Genomic DNA, 18484 nt, shown 5'->3' with positions numbered 1-18484 from the left:
CAGTGCCATGTTTTTTTTCTTGGCTAACTTAGGCTTTTTCAATCACAATCGGGAATCACGGCTGAACGTCTACTGAAACCATTCCACCAAACACTACTCGTTAGTATCGAGCTTCAACCGGCATGGCAAATTCCTAAACAATGGTCGGAATACTTCGTACGAAACCTGACTGTCAACTTCAAAAAACTATTGAAATTCATTGTGTAGCTGAATCATGGTTACCAAATTAGGTCTGGCTCGCGTGGCCTATGATTCGGGACACTTTTTTGGCCGAATACGTTCGAAGTTGTGGGTAAGTATACATATTTCAACAATGCCTGTTCCACAGCCTGGTCCACAGCAATTGAGTGTAGTATTTTAAAGTTTATATCCTGATAAAGTTTGTCTAGAGGGTTTCCATGGGCTCAACCAGCTTTTTTCTTGAGAGCGTTAACTGATGGCCATGCTTTGTGACACGCCCTTCTCCTCCAGAATGGACTATATCCCAAAGTTCATTGGATTCAAGTCTGACGAGGAGGGCGGCCAGAGGTCTTTGGGCAGAACACTGCAATTATGTTGCAAAAATCTTGGGCCAGCCCAAGGATGCCATAAAGGATGCCTCTTGAGAGCTGTCCGGTGCTCTATGGGGATGGAAGACTTATTTTTGGCCAAAACCGGGCGTTTTGGCTGTTGGGCTTGGTCTGAATGGTGCATATCTTCTCATCAGTCCAAAGCACAGGGAGCTGGTTGTCGTTGACCCCACGTTTGAGAATTTGCTTCGCTCGGACCCTGCACTTCGCTTTGGTCACCTCAGACGAGACTTGTCGGCATCTCGTTTTGTGAGGGATCATCCCCAAGTCCGTCTTTACCAACCTCATCATGGTAGACCAGCTCACAGACTACTCCTTCGCCATCTGCCGGATTGATCTTGATTGGTTCACCCCCATCTTCTCCCGGATCCTCTTTTAGGCCTTTGGCGAATCTTTAACTTGCTTCATGTCTTTCCAGTCTCTTGGAGAGATTTAATACTGCGAAAGACAGTGGCCCGGCTGAGAGTGGTCTTGAATATCTTGGGCAATGGTGGTGGCCGACTTTCCCGCTCGAAATGCCTCAATAATCAAGTCTCGGTTCGCTTGTTCAGGTGACATTTCAAGGCCTTAAGAGTCACTTTAACAAGTTTGTCTTTTTAAAATTAGTACTCTTTAAAACCTAGCCTCAGCTGTAATGGACCAGGCAGTCGAGTCAACGTAGTGAATTCGAGTCTAAAGGCCAGACTGAGAGGCAAACACATTGAAACAATAGACATCGGTGCCATAATTGGGGGTAATCAATGGCCTCGAAGACTGATCCCTCGTGGCATGGAAGAGGGAAGAGGGAAGAGGGAAGAGGGAAGCGGATTGGGAGTGAGGGGGTGAGGAGGCTCGGCCCTTGAAGTAGGAAACCAACCTTTATACCACCGATGATTCAGCCATGGGCTACACTTTTTCATTTCAAATGGTGGGCGATATGCCCCATAGAAGGATCAGGGTTAAGAATCACTTTGATAGTTTTCATCATAACCTCTGATCTCATCTGACAGAACTCGTGCCTTGTTAGAGAAGCGAGGCCGGCAATAGAAGAATACAATCCAATGTGAACTCATTCAAAGCTAGTTCCTAAAGACTGTTGTATTGATACATACTCCAGTCAATCATCGGATCCACCTACTGACAGGTATCATACGCAGAGATCCTCCCTCATGATTGATTGATTACCCATTCCTAGAGGGCTTTCATGACGAATGACGGGCACTCTTCCATTACGGGCTACGGTCTTCCTTCATCCTAGGATGCCATTCCACGCCCAACCTTGGAGACCCAGATCTGTGCGCCCTCCGGGGTTGTCTTGGGTTTAGTTCCAAAAGCTCACCCCTCAAATCAATATCAAATTGAACAATCCGGCGGCCTTGAGCCTTTGAGGTACGTGATGACTGATGAGGAAACTTACATTGTAGAGGGCTACCAATTGGGGCCGTTGAGCCGCATCGTCAAAGAGGGCGTAGTATTGTTGGGTGAAGGCCTTGCCAATGGCCTCGTATTGCGGGTTCAAGGCCATCGTCAACAGGCAAATCCGGGGCCGGTCCACGGGCCGAGGGCGGGATGGGCGTGAGATAATCCTCTAGAATCGACAACGGCGAACCAAGTGAGGCCGTTGTTCCCCGACGAGGATGAGGCCAAGAGCATGAACGAACGAACGAACGAACGAACGAACCAAGTCACATCCAATTGCTTGAATTCAGGCTCAAGTCCGGCACCATGAGAAATTCAGATTGCGCCATAATCGCCATAATCTTGGCCAGGTAGCGCCATCTGAATCAGCTGAAGAATGGATCCGCAACAAAGGGCAACCCAGCGCCACACAATCAATACATAAATACATTTCAACGCCTGCTGGGTCGAGGGTCGTTGATAACAGCGCTCTTCAGGTTTAGTTGGCATCACAATTTTTCCTCACAAAATTCGGGTTCAAAATTGTACACTTGACGCCAGAGCGCCTCTGGTTAGTGTTTATTGTTCTGTACCCTCAACCCATTTAGTGTTTATTGTTCTGTACCCTCAACCCATGGCGGATGTTTTTTTTGAAATTTGTTATAAATGATCGCCTTCTAAAGTGCCATGATTTATTGGTTCAAAGATTGAATATTGATTGAATTTGATATGTAACATCCTAAATCGTTTATACAAATCCATATCCAGGGGAAAAAACAGGTTTCTGAAATTTCCGCACTTGCTGCAAGATTCTTTATCATTCTTTTGTAAGGAATAAAATAAGAAACTGAGATGAGTGATACCAGCAGTTGAACATTTTATTTTTTAAGATATGCTTGTCTATACTCAATAATAATAATGAAGAGGTTAGACGTGCTTAAATTCTATATCATTGACTGCCATGGTAAGTTGTTGGTAAAATTGAGGTTGAAATGATAAATGGGAGTAAAGTTGGGCCCAATAATGAGCTTTTTTACTAGTAGAGATTAACAGATTCCGTTTCTCTTTGGTCTTCTACGCTTACTTTAGTATACCTTTATCCACTAAAAGATTAATAGCATGACCAAAAAGGTAATGGACAATCTCACAAAATTCCTAGCTTTGATTGAAGGGGCGAAAAGGCCAAGAATAGGAATTATTAGGTGTTGGGAATCTTCCCTTGGTAGATTATGAAATTTTTGCCATAAAAGTTAGTCAATTATGTCACAATGTTTAACCAATACACTGTTCAGAAAATATCATCTTCATATGCATACAGCCATACATTTTGGGCGTTTGCTCTCTCTTCTTTTTTTTTAGTCCGTTTTTAATAGAGCGCAGTTCAAATCATAGATTTTTTGGCTCTTGCCAATCACAGTGTGGAATTAGCGAAAATTAGTTCATCCAGTGGTTGGCTCATGGATCACTCTAATTAACAAGACTAGGAACCAGGTCTTGTGGATAAACGTTATTCTCCACCGATTAGTTGGCGGTGCTCATTTTTTTAAATTTGTGGCAAAATGTTATAAGGTTTAGATAGAGACATTACGGGTTTTTAATATCGTGTTAGGTTAGGTTGGGTTAGGTTAGGTAAGGTTACCTTAGGTTTTATTAGGTCAGGTTAAGATTAAAAAAGTAGCACCGCCAACTAATCGGTGGAGAATAGCGTTTACCGGTCTTGCGCCCCTCTCTAAACCAGGATCCAGGGTTGTCGGCCCATTCATTACCTTTTTCTCATGGCTTACCACCAATCAGAATTGGGATTCCAGACGAGGAACTTCTAGAACTGCTGTGACGTCACCGTGAATCATAGATTATGGACATGGAGGTAGCGACTGGAGAAATTCAGAATTGATTGGACGTAGAAGTACACATTAAATGTAATTATTCCTAAGCCACTGAACATAATCTTCAAACCCATTGTAATAAAATGTTGCCATTGGCCCTCAATTCCAATTTATGGGTCCCTTCAATTATGGAATAAACAATTAATGCAATTTAATTGCTAGGTAGCTGGACTTGTTATGACCTCATTCAGCACTGCCATTTGCAGCGACAGTCTCTCTCTCTTTTCGACACAAATCTGGCATCTGCCCATTAACCGACAGTCAGTATCATGACCATCATGACCTCTGCCAGATATTGCCAGTCATAAATCGACCAACTAGAAGAGTTGTAGCCCTCAAATACGTGGCACTGTTTTTCCCAGACATTAAAGCAATTCAGTTCCATGTTTTTGACCCTTTTTGTGAGCTTCATTTAGACCTCACTGATTGCGACAATGAAGTTGCTTCTAGATAAGGGCACAAACAGGGCGACTAGATCTAGATTAAAAGCTCTAGATCTGGGCATATTTTACCCAGAACCCACCTTATTCGTGGGTATCTAGTTTTTTCCCTTTGGCATCAAATTTGACACAGCCGAGATCTTTCCCAAAACTTTTCGAAACGCACTCAACATGGAAGACCCCCATTTTCTTGTTCATCATCTCGTAAACTGTGACTTAACCATCCTAAGTTGGCTTTGAGACTGGTGTCGGGTTCAGCACTACCATTCATGTCCTTAACACATCCCTTAGTGTATCAAAAGATGCAAAAGAACATAGTTTACGCTCAAATAGACCTCTTTTTTTTTCTTGTGTCTGGCGTTTCCGCGAACCAACGATCCCGTCACCCTGAGTCCGAAGTCTAGATGTAACACGGAATTGATACATCCCAATTCTCAGAGCTCAGATCAGACCATGACTCACATGTAAAATCGAGTTCATCTCAGTGATTCCAGTCCATACATAACGTGTGCCATCCCCGATCAAAAATGTCGTCCCTCTACCCCTCCCTGGAAGATATGAAGGTGGATCAAATGATGAAGGTAATCAACAGTGTCTCCCACCCTCCCGTCGCAAAAACAACATCCATCCATCGTATCCATGATAAACGTATGTTCCACCGATTAGTTGGCGGTGCTCAATTTAGATTTGTGGCAAATTGCCACTTTAAGGGCTATTAATATCAGGTTAGGTTAAGTTTAACAAAGTAGCACCGCCAGCTAATCGGTGGAGAATAACGTTTCCCTAACGTTTCCGTTCGACTGGCATGCAGCTCTATTGGCCAATCTCTTACGGAGATTTCCTCTTGCTTGGACTTCATGGATCTCTTTTTTGGGAAAGAGTCAGCCTCTTGAAGAGCATGATTATTGAAGGAGTCAATTATAAGGACATTATCATGATTAAGAATTACGTCGATGAGTTTGACGACGTCTCCTAAACCAGGATGTAATAACGGACGAAGTTGGGACACAGAACGGGTTTGAAGTCTTTCAGAATTGATGTCCAATCTTTCCATGGCGACGAGTCCTCTCAATGGCTTCAGATATGTTTCTGATTACCCCTAGTAAATATATGTTCCTTCATTTAGCCCAACTTTCCGACCACCGCCAAAGTCGACGACTAGGTCCTCTAAACCACAGGATTACCCCGAATATGAATGTCCTCCGCACAAGCTTCTTATGTTTTTAAGGTTCAAAATACGATAATGATATCCTGACTCTGGTGCCATGTTCTCATTTCAGGCTCAGGAGGGCTTGTTTCGTCCCGCCCCTTCAACTGCCCCCGCGACGGCCCCGACCGCCCCGACCACCTCCTCGTTGTCCATGGCGGACAACGGTCTGCCTTACCCGGTGGAGAATGCGAGTGCGCCCGTTTATCCGGGCTTGTCCGAATTCATGGGCTTGGAACTCTCGTCGGAAATGATTCGAGCCAATATGCCGGAATACCTGGCCGAAAATCAAACGCCCATTGCGTCGGATGACGGTGCATGGGTGGTAGCCAACACGCCCCAAGTGAGTTGTTGAAGATCAATCAATGGAGATAAGCAAGTTAGGTTTTGTAGAAATTGAAGAGCAAGGGAATTTCAATGTCGTCTATTTGCCTATCAAACGTTTAATTTGTGTCATATCGTGCCAAAAATGCTCGTTGGACTGGCTAATCCTTCGTTCTTTGCGTTTGAAGCTTCTGGGGCTGGACTCTCACTAAAAATTTCATAGCTCCCAAAAGCTGTTTGTCAACGATTTCGATTCTGAAGCTTGACACCATATATTACCCGTCTTGAAAACCATGCTAAATTTGATTCGAAGGAAGCCAAATGTGATTCATTGGTACATCATAAGCCAAACAGTGTCACAAAAGCTGAAAGTTGTCTTTTTTCGCCTAATCATACCCAGCCGATGTTGCGGTAAGAGGAATCGCCAAGAGAGGATTGTTGTGAATTAGTTTACATATTCACAATAGAGGAACCCGTGGGGGAGTGGGTAAACTCATGCATTTATGAATCAGTGTATGTTCTGAATTAGTCTGACTTAGCAATCCGTTACTTTTACATCAGGACAAGATAAAACAAAAGCCAGCTTGTGTCATTAGAACGATTGCTGATTGCAAGTCGGTTCCTGATTTGTTTTGTAGTTGTATCGCATTCTTGAAATTGTTCCTATGAGTAGATCGGTTAATAAGAAAATGGAGAGTGTTAATGAAATTGAATTTGCTAGCATATTAGTACTAATCTATATGACACTACTGTTCATTTAGTTTGACGTTCATTTAAGTTCATAAAAAATCGAGTCAACTACTTGAAGTAGTGTGAAGGGTCTTCATTCAGGCTTCTTTCATGGATCAAAGCTTTAAAGTGCAATAAGCCATGGAATTAACTAATTTACTGTTGTAAACAAAGGCCATATGACCTTTTCCAGCTTATATATGGAACGACAGCTAACTATTTTGAGGTCTAGTATGATTATGCAATCCCAGTTGACCATCACTCGTCAGAAATTTCACTTTTTGCTGAGTAGTTCGCACAATTAAATCCACTCGTTGAACTAATTGAGGACTAACCTAATTTTATCGGCAATTTATGCAATCCAATTTTGTCTAAGCTAGGAGAATTATGATGAATATAGCATGCATAACATGTGAAGATTATCATTATGCAACTTTTAAGCTTGTATTTCCCGAAGTACTTGTTGGCAAATTGTCACTAACATTTAGTTTTGTTTTTATTGAGTCCGAAAGACCCGGTCGATATTGTCGATATCCAAAATGCACAATCTAGAAATGAAACCAACCAACCCGCTTTGAAGAAAACTATAGTTAAAGAATTGATTTGAGTTTGAACCAAATCCAATGTTCTGGTACAAGACTGAATTTGGAACTTTTTTTCAAAGCAGTCTTTGTCGTTCAACCAAGGAAGCGAGTGCCGAAATGTTCGAACTTTCTTGACTGTAACATGAGAATATGCATCTTGCTGAAGATACACTCAAGATTAGAAAGATTTGGATCGGGAACCATGGAACACAAACCCGGTGCTTAGAGTACAACTGCGTGCAGTTGTTTTCTCCTTGGAAATAACCTTCGGAATTTAGAAATATTTTGGGTCATTTAATATTTATTTTGTATCCAGGTTACTTTCAAACTGCATTCCCCACGTTCGCTCCGGTTAGAGTTTTCTGTATTTTGTACTTTAAAAAGGGAGGGTTAAATAAGAAGCGAGGAAAAGGGGTTTCAAGTTGCGTAGGTTCAAGGGCAATTTTAACAATTTTAATTCATCTCGCTCATCATAATGTCCCTTGGGTTGGCCTCAATGGGTCCTCATTACGTAGCCTGGAAATGACTTGGATACCCCTTTTCACGCCATTAAAGCACCATCAACAGCCACAGGATATACGTCAAAAATAATATTTGGGGCACTATACCAAAACTGCCTTCGAAGTTTGGAACTGAACCATGGCCACAATTTTTAGTAATTTAGTATTGCCTCAATATCCTATGGACTAAAAAGTAGATACACATCAATTTGGTCACCAAAAGCCCTACGCCGAAATATGGGTGCCAACGCTCTCTAGCATCAAGTCATTTCGTGGGCTTTTTGTCTCGCCATTGCTCGAAGATTCACTCTGACAAACATCAAATACAGACAAATTGCGAACCTCATTCATCCCAATGAATCTTGGCAAAAATTGAGTTCTGTTCAAGAACAATCAAAATCTAATCGGTGCTTGAAATAGTTAAGCAACAATTTCTGTTTGATTGCCCCGCTGCAAAATTCAACAGAAGTGAATTTAAAACAGTGTTTTTGCGCCATTATTTTTTTCGAGTGGACATTAAGGGTCTATCTAACACGAACAAGCCATGTGCCAGTGGCCTCGCACCCTGTTCCATGAAGACCAAAACCTTCTTCGTCGTCGTTGCCGTGATATGGCTTTTCTCCATTTCAAGGCTTATATTGCAATCTACTTAGCCCGGAGACGCCCTCCCTGAGCTTGTGGTTCTTTGCTGGAGCCACAAAACGAATGAAAGAAGAAAAAAATATCTTGAGTCCAACGTTCCTGCCTCGTTTGGCCTCGAAACAGTGATATTGAGAGGACTGCTTGTGTACATACTACATACACTTAGGAGAGAGGCCGTTCTCCCTGTTCTTGGATGGTGGTGTTGGGGTTTTTCTCAAGCCAAAGAAAAAGGAGGGAAGGAAGATGGTGGGTGGTTCATGTCCTCGAAATGAAATCAAAATGCCACTCAAGATTTCCACATTTGGAGAGAAAAACTTTTGAATGTCTCATTAACCCAGCGTCCAAGGAGGTTCGCAAGCTATCTGAGAAAGTTGCTCACATTCAAGACCTGGTGGAAACTCGTTTCACCCATGAGAAAGTTTATCGGGTACCCTTACCTCAGTTGAGGAGATGGGTGTCATCAGTGGGCAATCATTTAGCAGTGGCATACTAATGTTGACTTAGTTGAGCAAATATTTTATCCATCAAAATTATCCGCGGAGTAAACAGGGAGTGCTTGAATGGTGGATAAGAAAAGGGGAACGGAAAGGAATCTTGCGGGGGTTGGGGTGAAAAAGCCCAAACCAAACGGGATGGTCATCTTTAATTTCGGGTGCGTCTTACATTGAAACATCGTCTATGGTGCCCTGTCTTTGATGTTCACCGAAATGTCCATTATTCATGGGACTGAGACTTAAGTACTTTTTTTTTAGTATACGCAATACCACGCAACATACCGAAAAATTACAGGATCCATTTCTCACCTTTACAAAGGGTGACTCAACGTTATTATCGTTGTTCCATTCGTTCCGTCCAAACTCGAAGCATGAAGGGAGAAGAAATTGGATGAGCAAATGTTCCCTACCATGACACTCGTCTTTTTCCCCCGTTCTCCAAATAGTTTTTTCCTGCTTCCTTTACCGCGTGTGTTGCACTTGGCGCATTTTTTCGTGGAACGGCCCTTCGCTCGTCCGTTTGCCCTAAGCTCCTTTTTTCTGGTGTCAAACGAGGCATCTTATTCCCTGGAATCGTCGTCCCTTTCTCCGTCGTCTCTTGCCCAATAGTCATGCTGTAGCTTGGGTGGACTCCGAGGTTTTGTATGACTACATTTTCTTCTCCTTTCCCCAAAGGGTGGTAGTAGTTGGAAAGTCGTCAGGGTCTCGGTTAGTAAGAGTGACTGTTGAATTCCGGCTAGTTTGAGAGATTATGGCCGGGATAGTGATAGTGATGTGAGGAGGAAATCGACTGTCAGTCCAAGAGAAGTGTGCCTCGTCGAAGCCATGGAGACAATCAAGTCTTGGAAAGGCAAGGTCGTCCGATCGCGATCTCCTCTCCGTGGGATCTCGCGTTCGATTTCCGAGTACATGATCTCTACCTCATCTGCATTTTGCTTGCCATTGCCGTTAGGGCAAAATCACCGTCGAAATCGACCCGTGGAACCTGCCAACTCCTTTGACTTGGATCACTACTATAGTGATGAAGAGTACGATCCCACTGACCATGGGTTCATAGCGTCCAATTTGATGCCTATGCCCACAGTGTCTTCATCTTCGTCATCATCTTGCCACTTTCGAGAGGTAAGAGCGATGGAAAACAATTGAAGTTTAAGTTTTGTACTTACGTAAAGTGCAAAACGTACGCCTTCTTGAGACACACAAGAAGCACAATCGATCTCATTTGTACTCTTTTATGGCATCCTTCCATTCATCGCTCAATCGTCCTATACGCCATTTTTTTACATTCAAAAGACCATATCATCGTAGGTGTTGTGGATGGTTTGTTTGCTTTGAGATTTCTTTATTTTGCTATCTCTCATTCTCTCGCTTTTGCCGCCTCAAGACAAGTTTGATTTTCTTTGCGCCAATTCTTGGCCGGCTTACGTGCGGAGAACCCGAGTGAAAATGTCGGAAGAGCGGAACGGGAAAAAGTGTGTTACTATAAACTTGTTTGTTTCCCCCTTAGAGATGTTATTCGCTTGGGTTTTCTCAGCATGAGCTAAACCAAGGTAAAGCAGAAAATTGACTTAAAGGCTCGACGTCGCGTTAGCTTCTCTGGATTTGAGGTGCCAAGCACGTGCCCATGTGATGCCCTGGTCCTCCGCAAAGAGACTACTGGCCAAAGTAGTCCACACAAAAAATGTGTCAACGCCAAAAGTCCTCATGCAATTGGAAGCAAAAATTGGGATCAAAGTCTTACTTAGAATTGAGCCAAGGATTAGAGTTTGAGAACTCGGGAGCTTTGCCCACCAAACAAATGGACTGCTTCGCCTTCCTTGGCTGTCCCAGACAATTTCTCGGAGGTATCCTGTCAAAAAGGTCAATAAATAATTGGGCCAACTTGGCACGACTCGTTCTCTCGAAAAACCATTACATGGTTGGATTCGAAGTTGAGGGAGGTTAATTGAGGGTCAAGCTTTGGCGATCAACCAGGGCTGACTTTTTGGGTCCAATTCCTGGGAGTGTGAGAAAGAAATACCTTTTCTCCCATTGAATGATCGTGGAATGACCATTCGGGAGCTTGACATAGAATTGAAAAGTACTTAGAAAACAATCTCTTAATGTTTAATTAGGTATTCAATATCAACCGTCACACACCGAGCAACGTATCATCAGAAGGACATTGAAATTATATATAAGAATTCGCAAATGAAGCAGAGTGCACGCACGACAACCAGTGTTTTAAAAGAGAGAATGAGCAATTTGAAAGCTTATCATGTGATCTTGCCAAGGATTTGAACTTGGCAGTTTGATCCCATTTTGGAGTATCCCCCAGAACATCCATCTTTCTGTTTTTTTAGCTGAGTAGCTTAGTCTGGCCCTGACGAGAAACAAGTCACCTTGCAACATATCTCTCTCTCTCTCTCTATCTTGTCGGACAACTGACAAGTTCCTGATGGTCCCAAAAACGATTTTTCATTCCAAGAACATCATAAGTGCGAATTCTTGGAGGTAGAGCCTTGAGACTGCAAAGGAACCACAAACTGGGGTGTGAGGCGCTGTTGGAGGACGGGAACAAGAATGGGCAAGTGACATACCCACCCATACCGGGTCGAGTGGGCTTTTGCTGGAACAACGGAGAAGCCCTCATTATTTGAAGGTTGCTAGAGCAACTCGCTTAACCTTTGTCTACTGAGTTTTTTTTTTGGAAGAGGAATTCTCTTCCTCAAGACGAAAGTAGATAGGTTAGAGCCCTCTCATACCGACCATCTAGGGCCCAACAAAGCGCGTCATCACCATTAGACTGATGCGTACTCGAGCGACGTCCTTGTACCTCGTGCTCGTGGGCCTCTTGTGTCTTCGGAAAACCACTCGTGAAGTTCATTTATTCTCCTCTATGTGGAGAGACGTCACGTTTACACTGGGACTTCTGTGGATAGCAAATAGTTGCTGGTCTTAGAAACACACTTCAAGAGGAACAAACCAGTGTCATCGCCAACATTTACGTACTGAAATTGTTCATCACCTCGAATTCTAAAGCACATTGTGTGAAAGAAGATAAGGGAGCTGAGGAACAGGAAAAAATACCGCAAGACAAGACAAACGAGGCCGCGTCTTTGGACTGTTGGCGGATTGTCGACCAAACGAGATCATTTTCATTCCATTTATGGTGGAATGAGGTTCAAGTGCAGCAGTGTATTATTTGCATTGTGGTCTCAGAACTGCAATCCCCACTCAAATGCCAAATTTCGTCCTGAACTGTCCTTGGGATCCCTTTGAGAGTTTCTCGATCCAAAAACGTATTCTCAAGACGCTTTGTTGTGCCTTGTAAATGCGACTACACTGTGCGTGCCCTACAAAACTATTGCATATTCAACAGTTACCCTCTCGATCGGGATTGCGTGCCCTAAACCCCAAATTGGGACTGTGAGAGTCGCACATCTCGAGGCTTCTTTAGCCAGGTTTCAACTTGAATTTTGTCGGAACCGTCAAAATTGTGTGGCCTTTGCACGTGCAATAGTGTCGGCATGAAATACCGCACCAGGAGCGCTAATGGGTGACAAAAGTGTGGAGAAATAGTGAAAGGGTTCACATCTGGTGTTCTCTCTCTCGCTCTCTCTCTCTCTTTCTCTGTCCTCTCCCCTTTCCAACGTACTTTTCCTTGCTCATTGTCCTCTCAAGTTCTGTCCCAGAAATCTCCAAGATGAAGCAGAGGAGGTGACATATCTTTGATGGAGCACCAGATGGTCTGCCCCCGACATTGCAAAGGATACTACATCCATCGTGTATGCTTTAGCATAGAGATGTGCTTGAAAAACCTTCTTCCTCGAGTGCAGCGTGCTGTTTCAGGGGCGTGCCCATTTCCAAGGGCGTGCTCCTTTCCATGACTTACTGGGTTATGTTGCGATTGAACTGTGACACTAATTATAAATTTGGCTGGGCTCGAGATGCGACTGCTCAATTATTTCCTTCGGATATGTACCAACACCATTGTTTGTCGCTGGTTTGTCGTTATTAATGTAAGAGCATGATGGTGTCGTTGTGGCAATATATCAGAGAATGCTGTCGTCTGTCATCACCCAACTTCATGAAGCGACTACCCAGGCCAGATTTGGCCTCAAGGGCAAAGTCAGTCATCATTGAGGAGAATGAGAGCGAAACCAGAGAAGCCAGATGCAAATGGAGAAGGGGAATGAAGAAGTGCTGGCACTCCTGCTGGGCCAAGGGACCAAAACAAATATGGTCCAGGTTGGGAATTCATCAAACAGTGCGGGAAGTGCGAAGATTGGCGAAGGTGATGATCACGAGATGCCAAGTGCCTCCTTTTATTTACTTCTATTCATTCCACCATCACAGTGTTCTGGTTTTCTTTCTTAGAATAGTATCATGGTTGGGCGGAGGAACTTGATATGTAGACAAACGTTTGATTGATATTTCATATCCATATGAAAAGACGTCTCACTCCCGTTTTGCCATAAAGTGTCTGGAATACCCAAACCCTTGCCCGTTATATTCACGGTCCTTTGTGTTCCTTTTACAGACTCACGTTGCCCTCCCGCAAACAAATCCTTCCAACACTGGAAATCATGGAACAATGGTGGCACCTCTATCTGCATCGGCTCCAGCATTTGCCGTATCCCAACTCTCTCATGGTGTCAGACAGGTACGTTTTATGGTGGAGAGTTAATAAAGGTTCACGTTAATTTTTCCGTCATGTTAACATCAGGCATCATATCTGCTTCCTATCAAAGCAAGGAAGGTGAAGTCCAATATGTTTTTTAGGAAATTAAAGTCAACACCAAGCTAGGCCAGATGTTACTCATGCCCACGCCTTACTCTTAAAGCGAGTGAGGTACGAGTTGGAAAAAATAGCAGAGATATTATCGTTCTAAGCAAGAAAGGGCCTTTCTAAAGTGCCTCTCAAAAGACTGCAAGCTTCTATTGTTTTAAATGTGGCCAATATTTTGAACCATTTCAAAAGTGCCGTAGAATGTTCACTCGTTTGTCCTTGCATTGGTTCCCTAGCCTTGTTTCAAAACTCTGCCGTGGTCTTCATTTCCTGAAAACAAAGGCCAGACTGAAAAGCGATCCTTTTCGTCTCGACAGGGGAGGGAAGGAAGAGCCAACGTTATATGATATGTATGTGGCATCATTGAGCGTCTACTAACCCTGACTTCGGCATGACCTTCACTCGTCGACTTTCTACCGCTATATTTTTTGAAAAGGCCTAAACAGCTAGCTATGCACGCATGGGCGAAGCCATTCGTCAAGTGGCTTGATGTGTACTGTACTGTTTTGTGCTGGTGTAGAAGGATTCACAGGACTCGCAGTCTCACACTTGCACATCTCTGGGCCCTTAGAACAAGAACAGAGAAGATCGTTTCGTCACTTTTGTTGTTCCCTTCCGTTCCCCTACTCTGTGCGTGTGTGTGTGTCAGACCGACAAAAAGATCTTCTTCATTCGATCTTCTCCTTACTTGGATGCAAAGGAGGCAAGTGGCCGTTAATACGTACGCCTCAGTGAAGCAGTCAAGCCTCAGAGAGCCGCGCTCAATTGCCTTTTAAGTGTCTTCCATATCTCCTGGTTTTGGGGGAGTCTAAAGGCCAAACTTGTTAAGTTGCGACAAAAATCGTTTTGGAAGAGAAGTTCCGTGTTCCCTGGGCATCTCCAAGACCTATTGGTACGACGAGGATGTCCCTGGTTAGTCGTTCACCCATGACGATGGATGCAGGTGGCCGGGGCACCCATTTGGCGTCCATATCCCGGAGGACCCAAATGCAATGTCTCTGCGTGGAGGATATCCGGGCCAAAATGCCCTTGGAGACGTTGGTGTGTCCGTATGCCACTCGTTTGGTAAGCCACACGGAGATTGCAGCCCGACTGGTTCATTTTGCGGGGTCATAAAAGAATAAATTTCACATTCTGATTGCAAATGTCGCAGTTGAAATGGTGGGTCCGAGGATCGGGGACACATATTGTGTTTGTGGTGAAGGCGATGGTCGGCCTCAAACCTCCCCGCGGGCACTTGGGGTCGGATCATTCACCTTGAAAGCGTAAAATGGAGCGCTAAGCTCCAAATGCCATTCAAACTGATAAAGTCATTGAGACAAACATCGGTGGAGGGGTTATTTCCGTGGTTGTTTTCTTCCTCCTTTCGCCTGGGCTGCTCATTTTATGAAGATATATTCCGAAACTTGTATGCGTGTGGTTGTGTAACGAGTGAAGAAAACCATCTTGGAATGGAAGGGAACGAAGAAAGGGACGAAAACACTCTAGCACCTAACCCGCAGTAGATCCGTCGTCATTAAATTCCCCCAAATTACATGACAAATGATGGTTTTCCCTTGATCCATGAAAGCAGATGGGATGAAGGCATACTCTCCCGGATATCTAGCCCCATGATTAATTGTCCGCCCCTCATTGTTTTGTTCCTTTCAAATTTGTAGGTGATTCTATGCAAGGATGAGCAAGGCAAAGTTGGTCTGAAAGTGAAATCCATCAACAAGGGCGTGTTCGTGTGCCTAGTGGCCAAAAACAGCCCCGCTGCCATGGGCGGTCTTCGATTTGGCGACCAAGTCCTACAGATCAATGGAGACAACGTGGCCGGATTCAACGAGAACAAAGTGCACGACATCTTTAAGAAAGCACCTGTTAACAACATTGTCCTGGCCGTCCGAGACAGGTAATCAATGAACGTTTCTGACTAAATCCACCTGTTACCTAACGCCATGAAAAGACTCTGACAAGATGTTCCCACACTTTAATGTTCGAAAAGACGCTTGAAAAATGGAGTCCCCAAAAGCAAGCCATTCTGGGTCAGCTCTACTACCGTAAATGGCATTCAAGTGTTACAACTAGCCTTTTCAAGTCTCTTTTGGAGAGATTTCGAGCTTGAGAAGTTCAAGGGGGAAATAATGAGACCCTCTCTCTCCCTCTTCCCACAGCAACCCCATAACCTCTACTACCCTTTCTGTCCGTCTTTTTCGCCCTCTCATGTTCCAACGCAAATTGGCTGCTCAAGCAAGATCCGTCCGTTTAATTTTTGGGCTTGAGGGAGGGGGGACACATTTTGCAACCATTTTGTTGTTGACTAATACTGCCCAAGACTCGACAACATTTCGTCGTGTAGACAGCCGCTTTGGTTCATGTGGGAGGGCACCAAGTTGCCCATTACATGCTTTTCAAAAGGATTAGTAGCAAATGAACCCTTCTCGTTTGACCTTTCCCGTTTCTCCCTCACTTCTTTTCTTCCCCCAAACCGGAAAGAATGCTTTCCGCTTTCAACGCCCCTTCAATTTGGATCTTAAATACATGCAAGAGATCACCGTAATAGAAGAGGCTAAATTGCGAAAGTTCGCCCATTTCTTATCTTGTTAGCATTAGTTAGAAAAAGGAATATCTGGTTTTGCTGCACCTCTGTGTGTCAAGTTTGGGAGTTGAAAATAGAAAATCATGTCGAAGGAGTGTTAGAGTTCCACTGATTGTGGCCAAGTTTGCAGCTCTTATACATTTTCTGTTCTCCCTTCTCTTGGCAGACCTTTTGAGCGTACACTGACCCTCCATAAGGATTCCACCGGGCATTTGGGCTTTCAATTCAAGGATGGGAAGATCACGGCAATCGCTGTCAACTCATCTGCGGCCAGGAACGGCCTTCTGATTGACCACAATCTTTTGGAGGTAAGTTTCCAACAGAGTTAGGAGGGGCAAAAATTGAGCGACGGCCAATTAAGGATTGGTTACAAGTCATCAATCTTGTCTTGTTGGAAGGATCTAGGTAAAAAAATCCTTCCCTAGTGGAACGGAAGTAGATGGCACACATTGCACACATTGCCATTGAGGGAAGGAAGGCGTTGACGAATTCTAGGGCAAAGGATGTGTCCAGCTAGACCTTTGAGAAATCCTATTTACGACTTCCTTGGAGGATTACTAGATCCTCCCCTCTGAATTGCCAAATCCCTTCTTTGGAAAATCTAATTAAATGCTAGGGAATTACATTTCGCCCAACTTCATCATTCCATGTAAGGTACACGTGTGCCAAAAGATTTAGTCGGTGAAAAAACGGAGAGTTTGGGTAATTAAAAGGAGAAGCCGTGTACACTTTTTTGTCGTTTTTTATGACCTCCCCCCCAGTCAAGGTCAGTAACAACTTCAGCATTTATCCTTCCAATAAAGTAAATAGAAGGAGAGCGTAGACCACTGAATGCTCGATACTTCCATATCGTACGTATAGTTTTGAACCATTACGGGACTACTTCCGTAAATAACCCATTATTGGGAGCTTGCATGGTACACATGGTTGTCCAATAAATGCTTCATGATTGTAACAATGAGACCCTTGTTGTTTTACTTTCTCCCAACCAAAGGTGAATGGCCAGAACGTGGTGGGCGTGAAAGACAAGGAGACTACAAAGCTTATTGATGAAGGAGGTCAAATTGTGACCATCACTGTGATACCAAATTTCCTTTACCAGCACATGGTTAAAAAGTAAGTGACAATAGTTTATTTGTCATAGTTCGGAGCGTGACTGTTATTAATTGCTTTATTCTATTTCCTTAGCATGGCCAATTCCTTGGTGAAAAAAATGATGGATCACTCAATGCCCGACATTTAAACGACCCTCAACATTGTCAAACTGAATTGAAAAGAGTGCCATCTAAAACAACCAATGTGTGGCATGATGTTGATGTATTATTACGTTTCTCATTCTAATGGTCACACTGCACTACAAATTTGACGGACTTGGCCTTTTGTCACAAAGAAGATACGAATTTTTCAATCAAAGTTACATTATTGCTTTGTGTTTCATAGCATAAAATATATTAATCAAATAGTGTAAACTCGTGAATTTATTTTCTGCCTTAATCGATTGGACAATCTAATTTGGGATCATTAGTATCAAAACATAGAATAGGTGAAAATGGGCCTTCCAGCAATGTTTTTAAAATATTAGCTCAATCTTCCGGCAGTTTAAATAGCTTGAAATCATCTTAGTGTGTTTGAGTTGGCTGATCTAATATCTTCATCATTAGCGATGTTGCCGTTTTGAGTGTTCAGGCCTCATTATCGTGACGAACGCGAGTGGAAAACAAGTTTTTCACATACTCCAAAATGAACACAATTGTTAAAATTGGTTTGCATTGTTTGGCATTTCATTTCTTTAGCATTTCCCCCTCGAATAAGAATAAGGTGCGTTTTGAGCAGCATCATTGGGTATGATGAGAATAAGGAAAGTGTTTTGAATTCAACTTTTGTTATTATTACAATAGAATGTACCATCAGCTTAAGAAGCATATGTTACCAATCAACAAATAAAGACAAACTTAAGAATGGTTCTAAGGACGCATGTGCTCAAATGGTGCCATCGTCATATACGAGGTGCTTTCAAAATCAAAATGCATTCGTTTCATTTCTCTTTAATCATCGGATTAATACCTGAGATTGAAAAAATCAAAACATGGAGCAACCTATTTTGAGTAACTTTTACTTTATTAGATTTCTGTTGCCGCTGACCAAGATGGTGCTATTTCCATTTCATCTCAGTATGTTGTCGCCACACGTGCCAAGTAGACGCTTGTTTTTTGACCTCTCAAAAGATGGGGAAGAACCCAAGGAGATCAAATAGCATCTAAACGGGGCAATCCTTCATATCCGTCAATCCAGTCTATTTGATCCATTAGATTTGAGCCATTTTCATTTCATTCTCATAAGCGCCGTTTAGAAAGTGTTTGATCTAATTTTTTTAGAATGT

The 18484-nt window shown here is 43.3% G+C and overlaps 2 protein-coding genes across 3 annotated transcripts in view; one reads left to right on the top strand and one right to left on the bottom strand.

The window, feature by feature from the left end:
• LOC131885635 (probable nuclear transport factor 2) overlaps positions 1-2277 on the bottom strand; it is a 3899-nt gene extending 1622 nt beyond the window's left edge. The window contains exon 1 of one of the 2 annotated variants that reach the window (XM_059233743.1): positions 1966-2277. In XM_059233743.1, the coding sequence (XP_059089726.1) occupies positions 1966-2073 (108 nt within the window). In that variant the 5' untranslated portion in view covers positions 2074-2277. The remainder of the gene's footprint in view (positions 1-1965) is intronic. The other variant, XM_059233744.1, reaches the window with a different exon arrangement.
• A 2389-nt stretch (positions 2278-4666) lies between these two features.
• LOC131885633 (syntenin-1-like) lies at positions 4667-17573 on the top strand. Its single transcript, XM_059233739.1, has 7 exons — positions 4667-4853; positions 5553-5822; positions 13275-13397; positions 15182-15417; positions 16271-16412; positions 17099-17220; positions 17293-17573. The coding sequence occupies exons 1-7, from the start codon at positions 4800-4802 to the stop codon at positions 17345-17347; spliced, it is 1002 nt and encodes a 333-aa protein (XP_059089722.1). The 5' UTR covers positions 4667-4799; the 3' UTR covers positions 17348-17573.
• The last annotated feature ends 911 nt before the right edge of the window (positions 17574-18484 follow it).

The sequence above is a fragment of the Tigriopus californicus genome, chromosome 8 (genome assembly GCF_007210705.1).
Source record: "Tigriopus californicus strain San Diego chromosome 8, Tcal_SD_v2.1, whole genome shotgun sequence".
In the NCBI taxonomy this organism is placed as follows: domain Eukaryota; kingdom Metazoa; phylum Arthropoda; class Copepoda; order Harpacticoida; family Harpacticidae; genus Tigriopus; species Tigriopus californicus.
The sequence above is the reverse complement of the archived record's forward strand: the minus strand, read 5'-3'. Positions and strand labels throughout refer to the sequence as shown.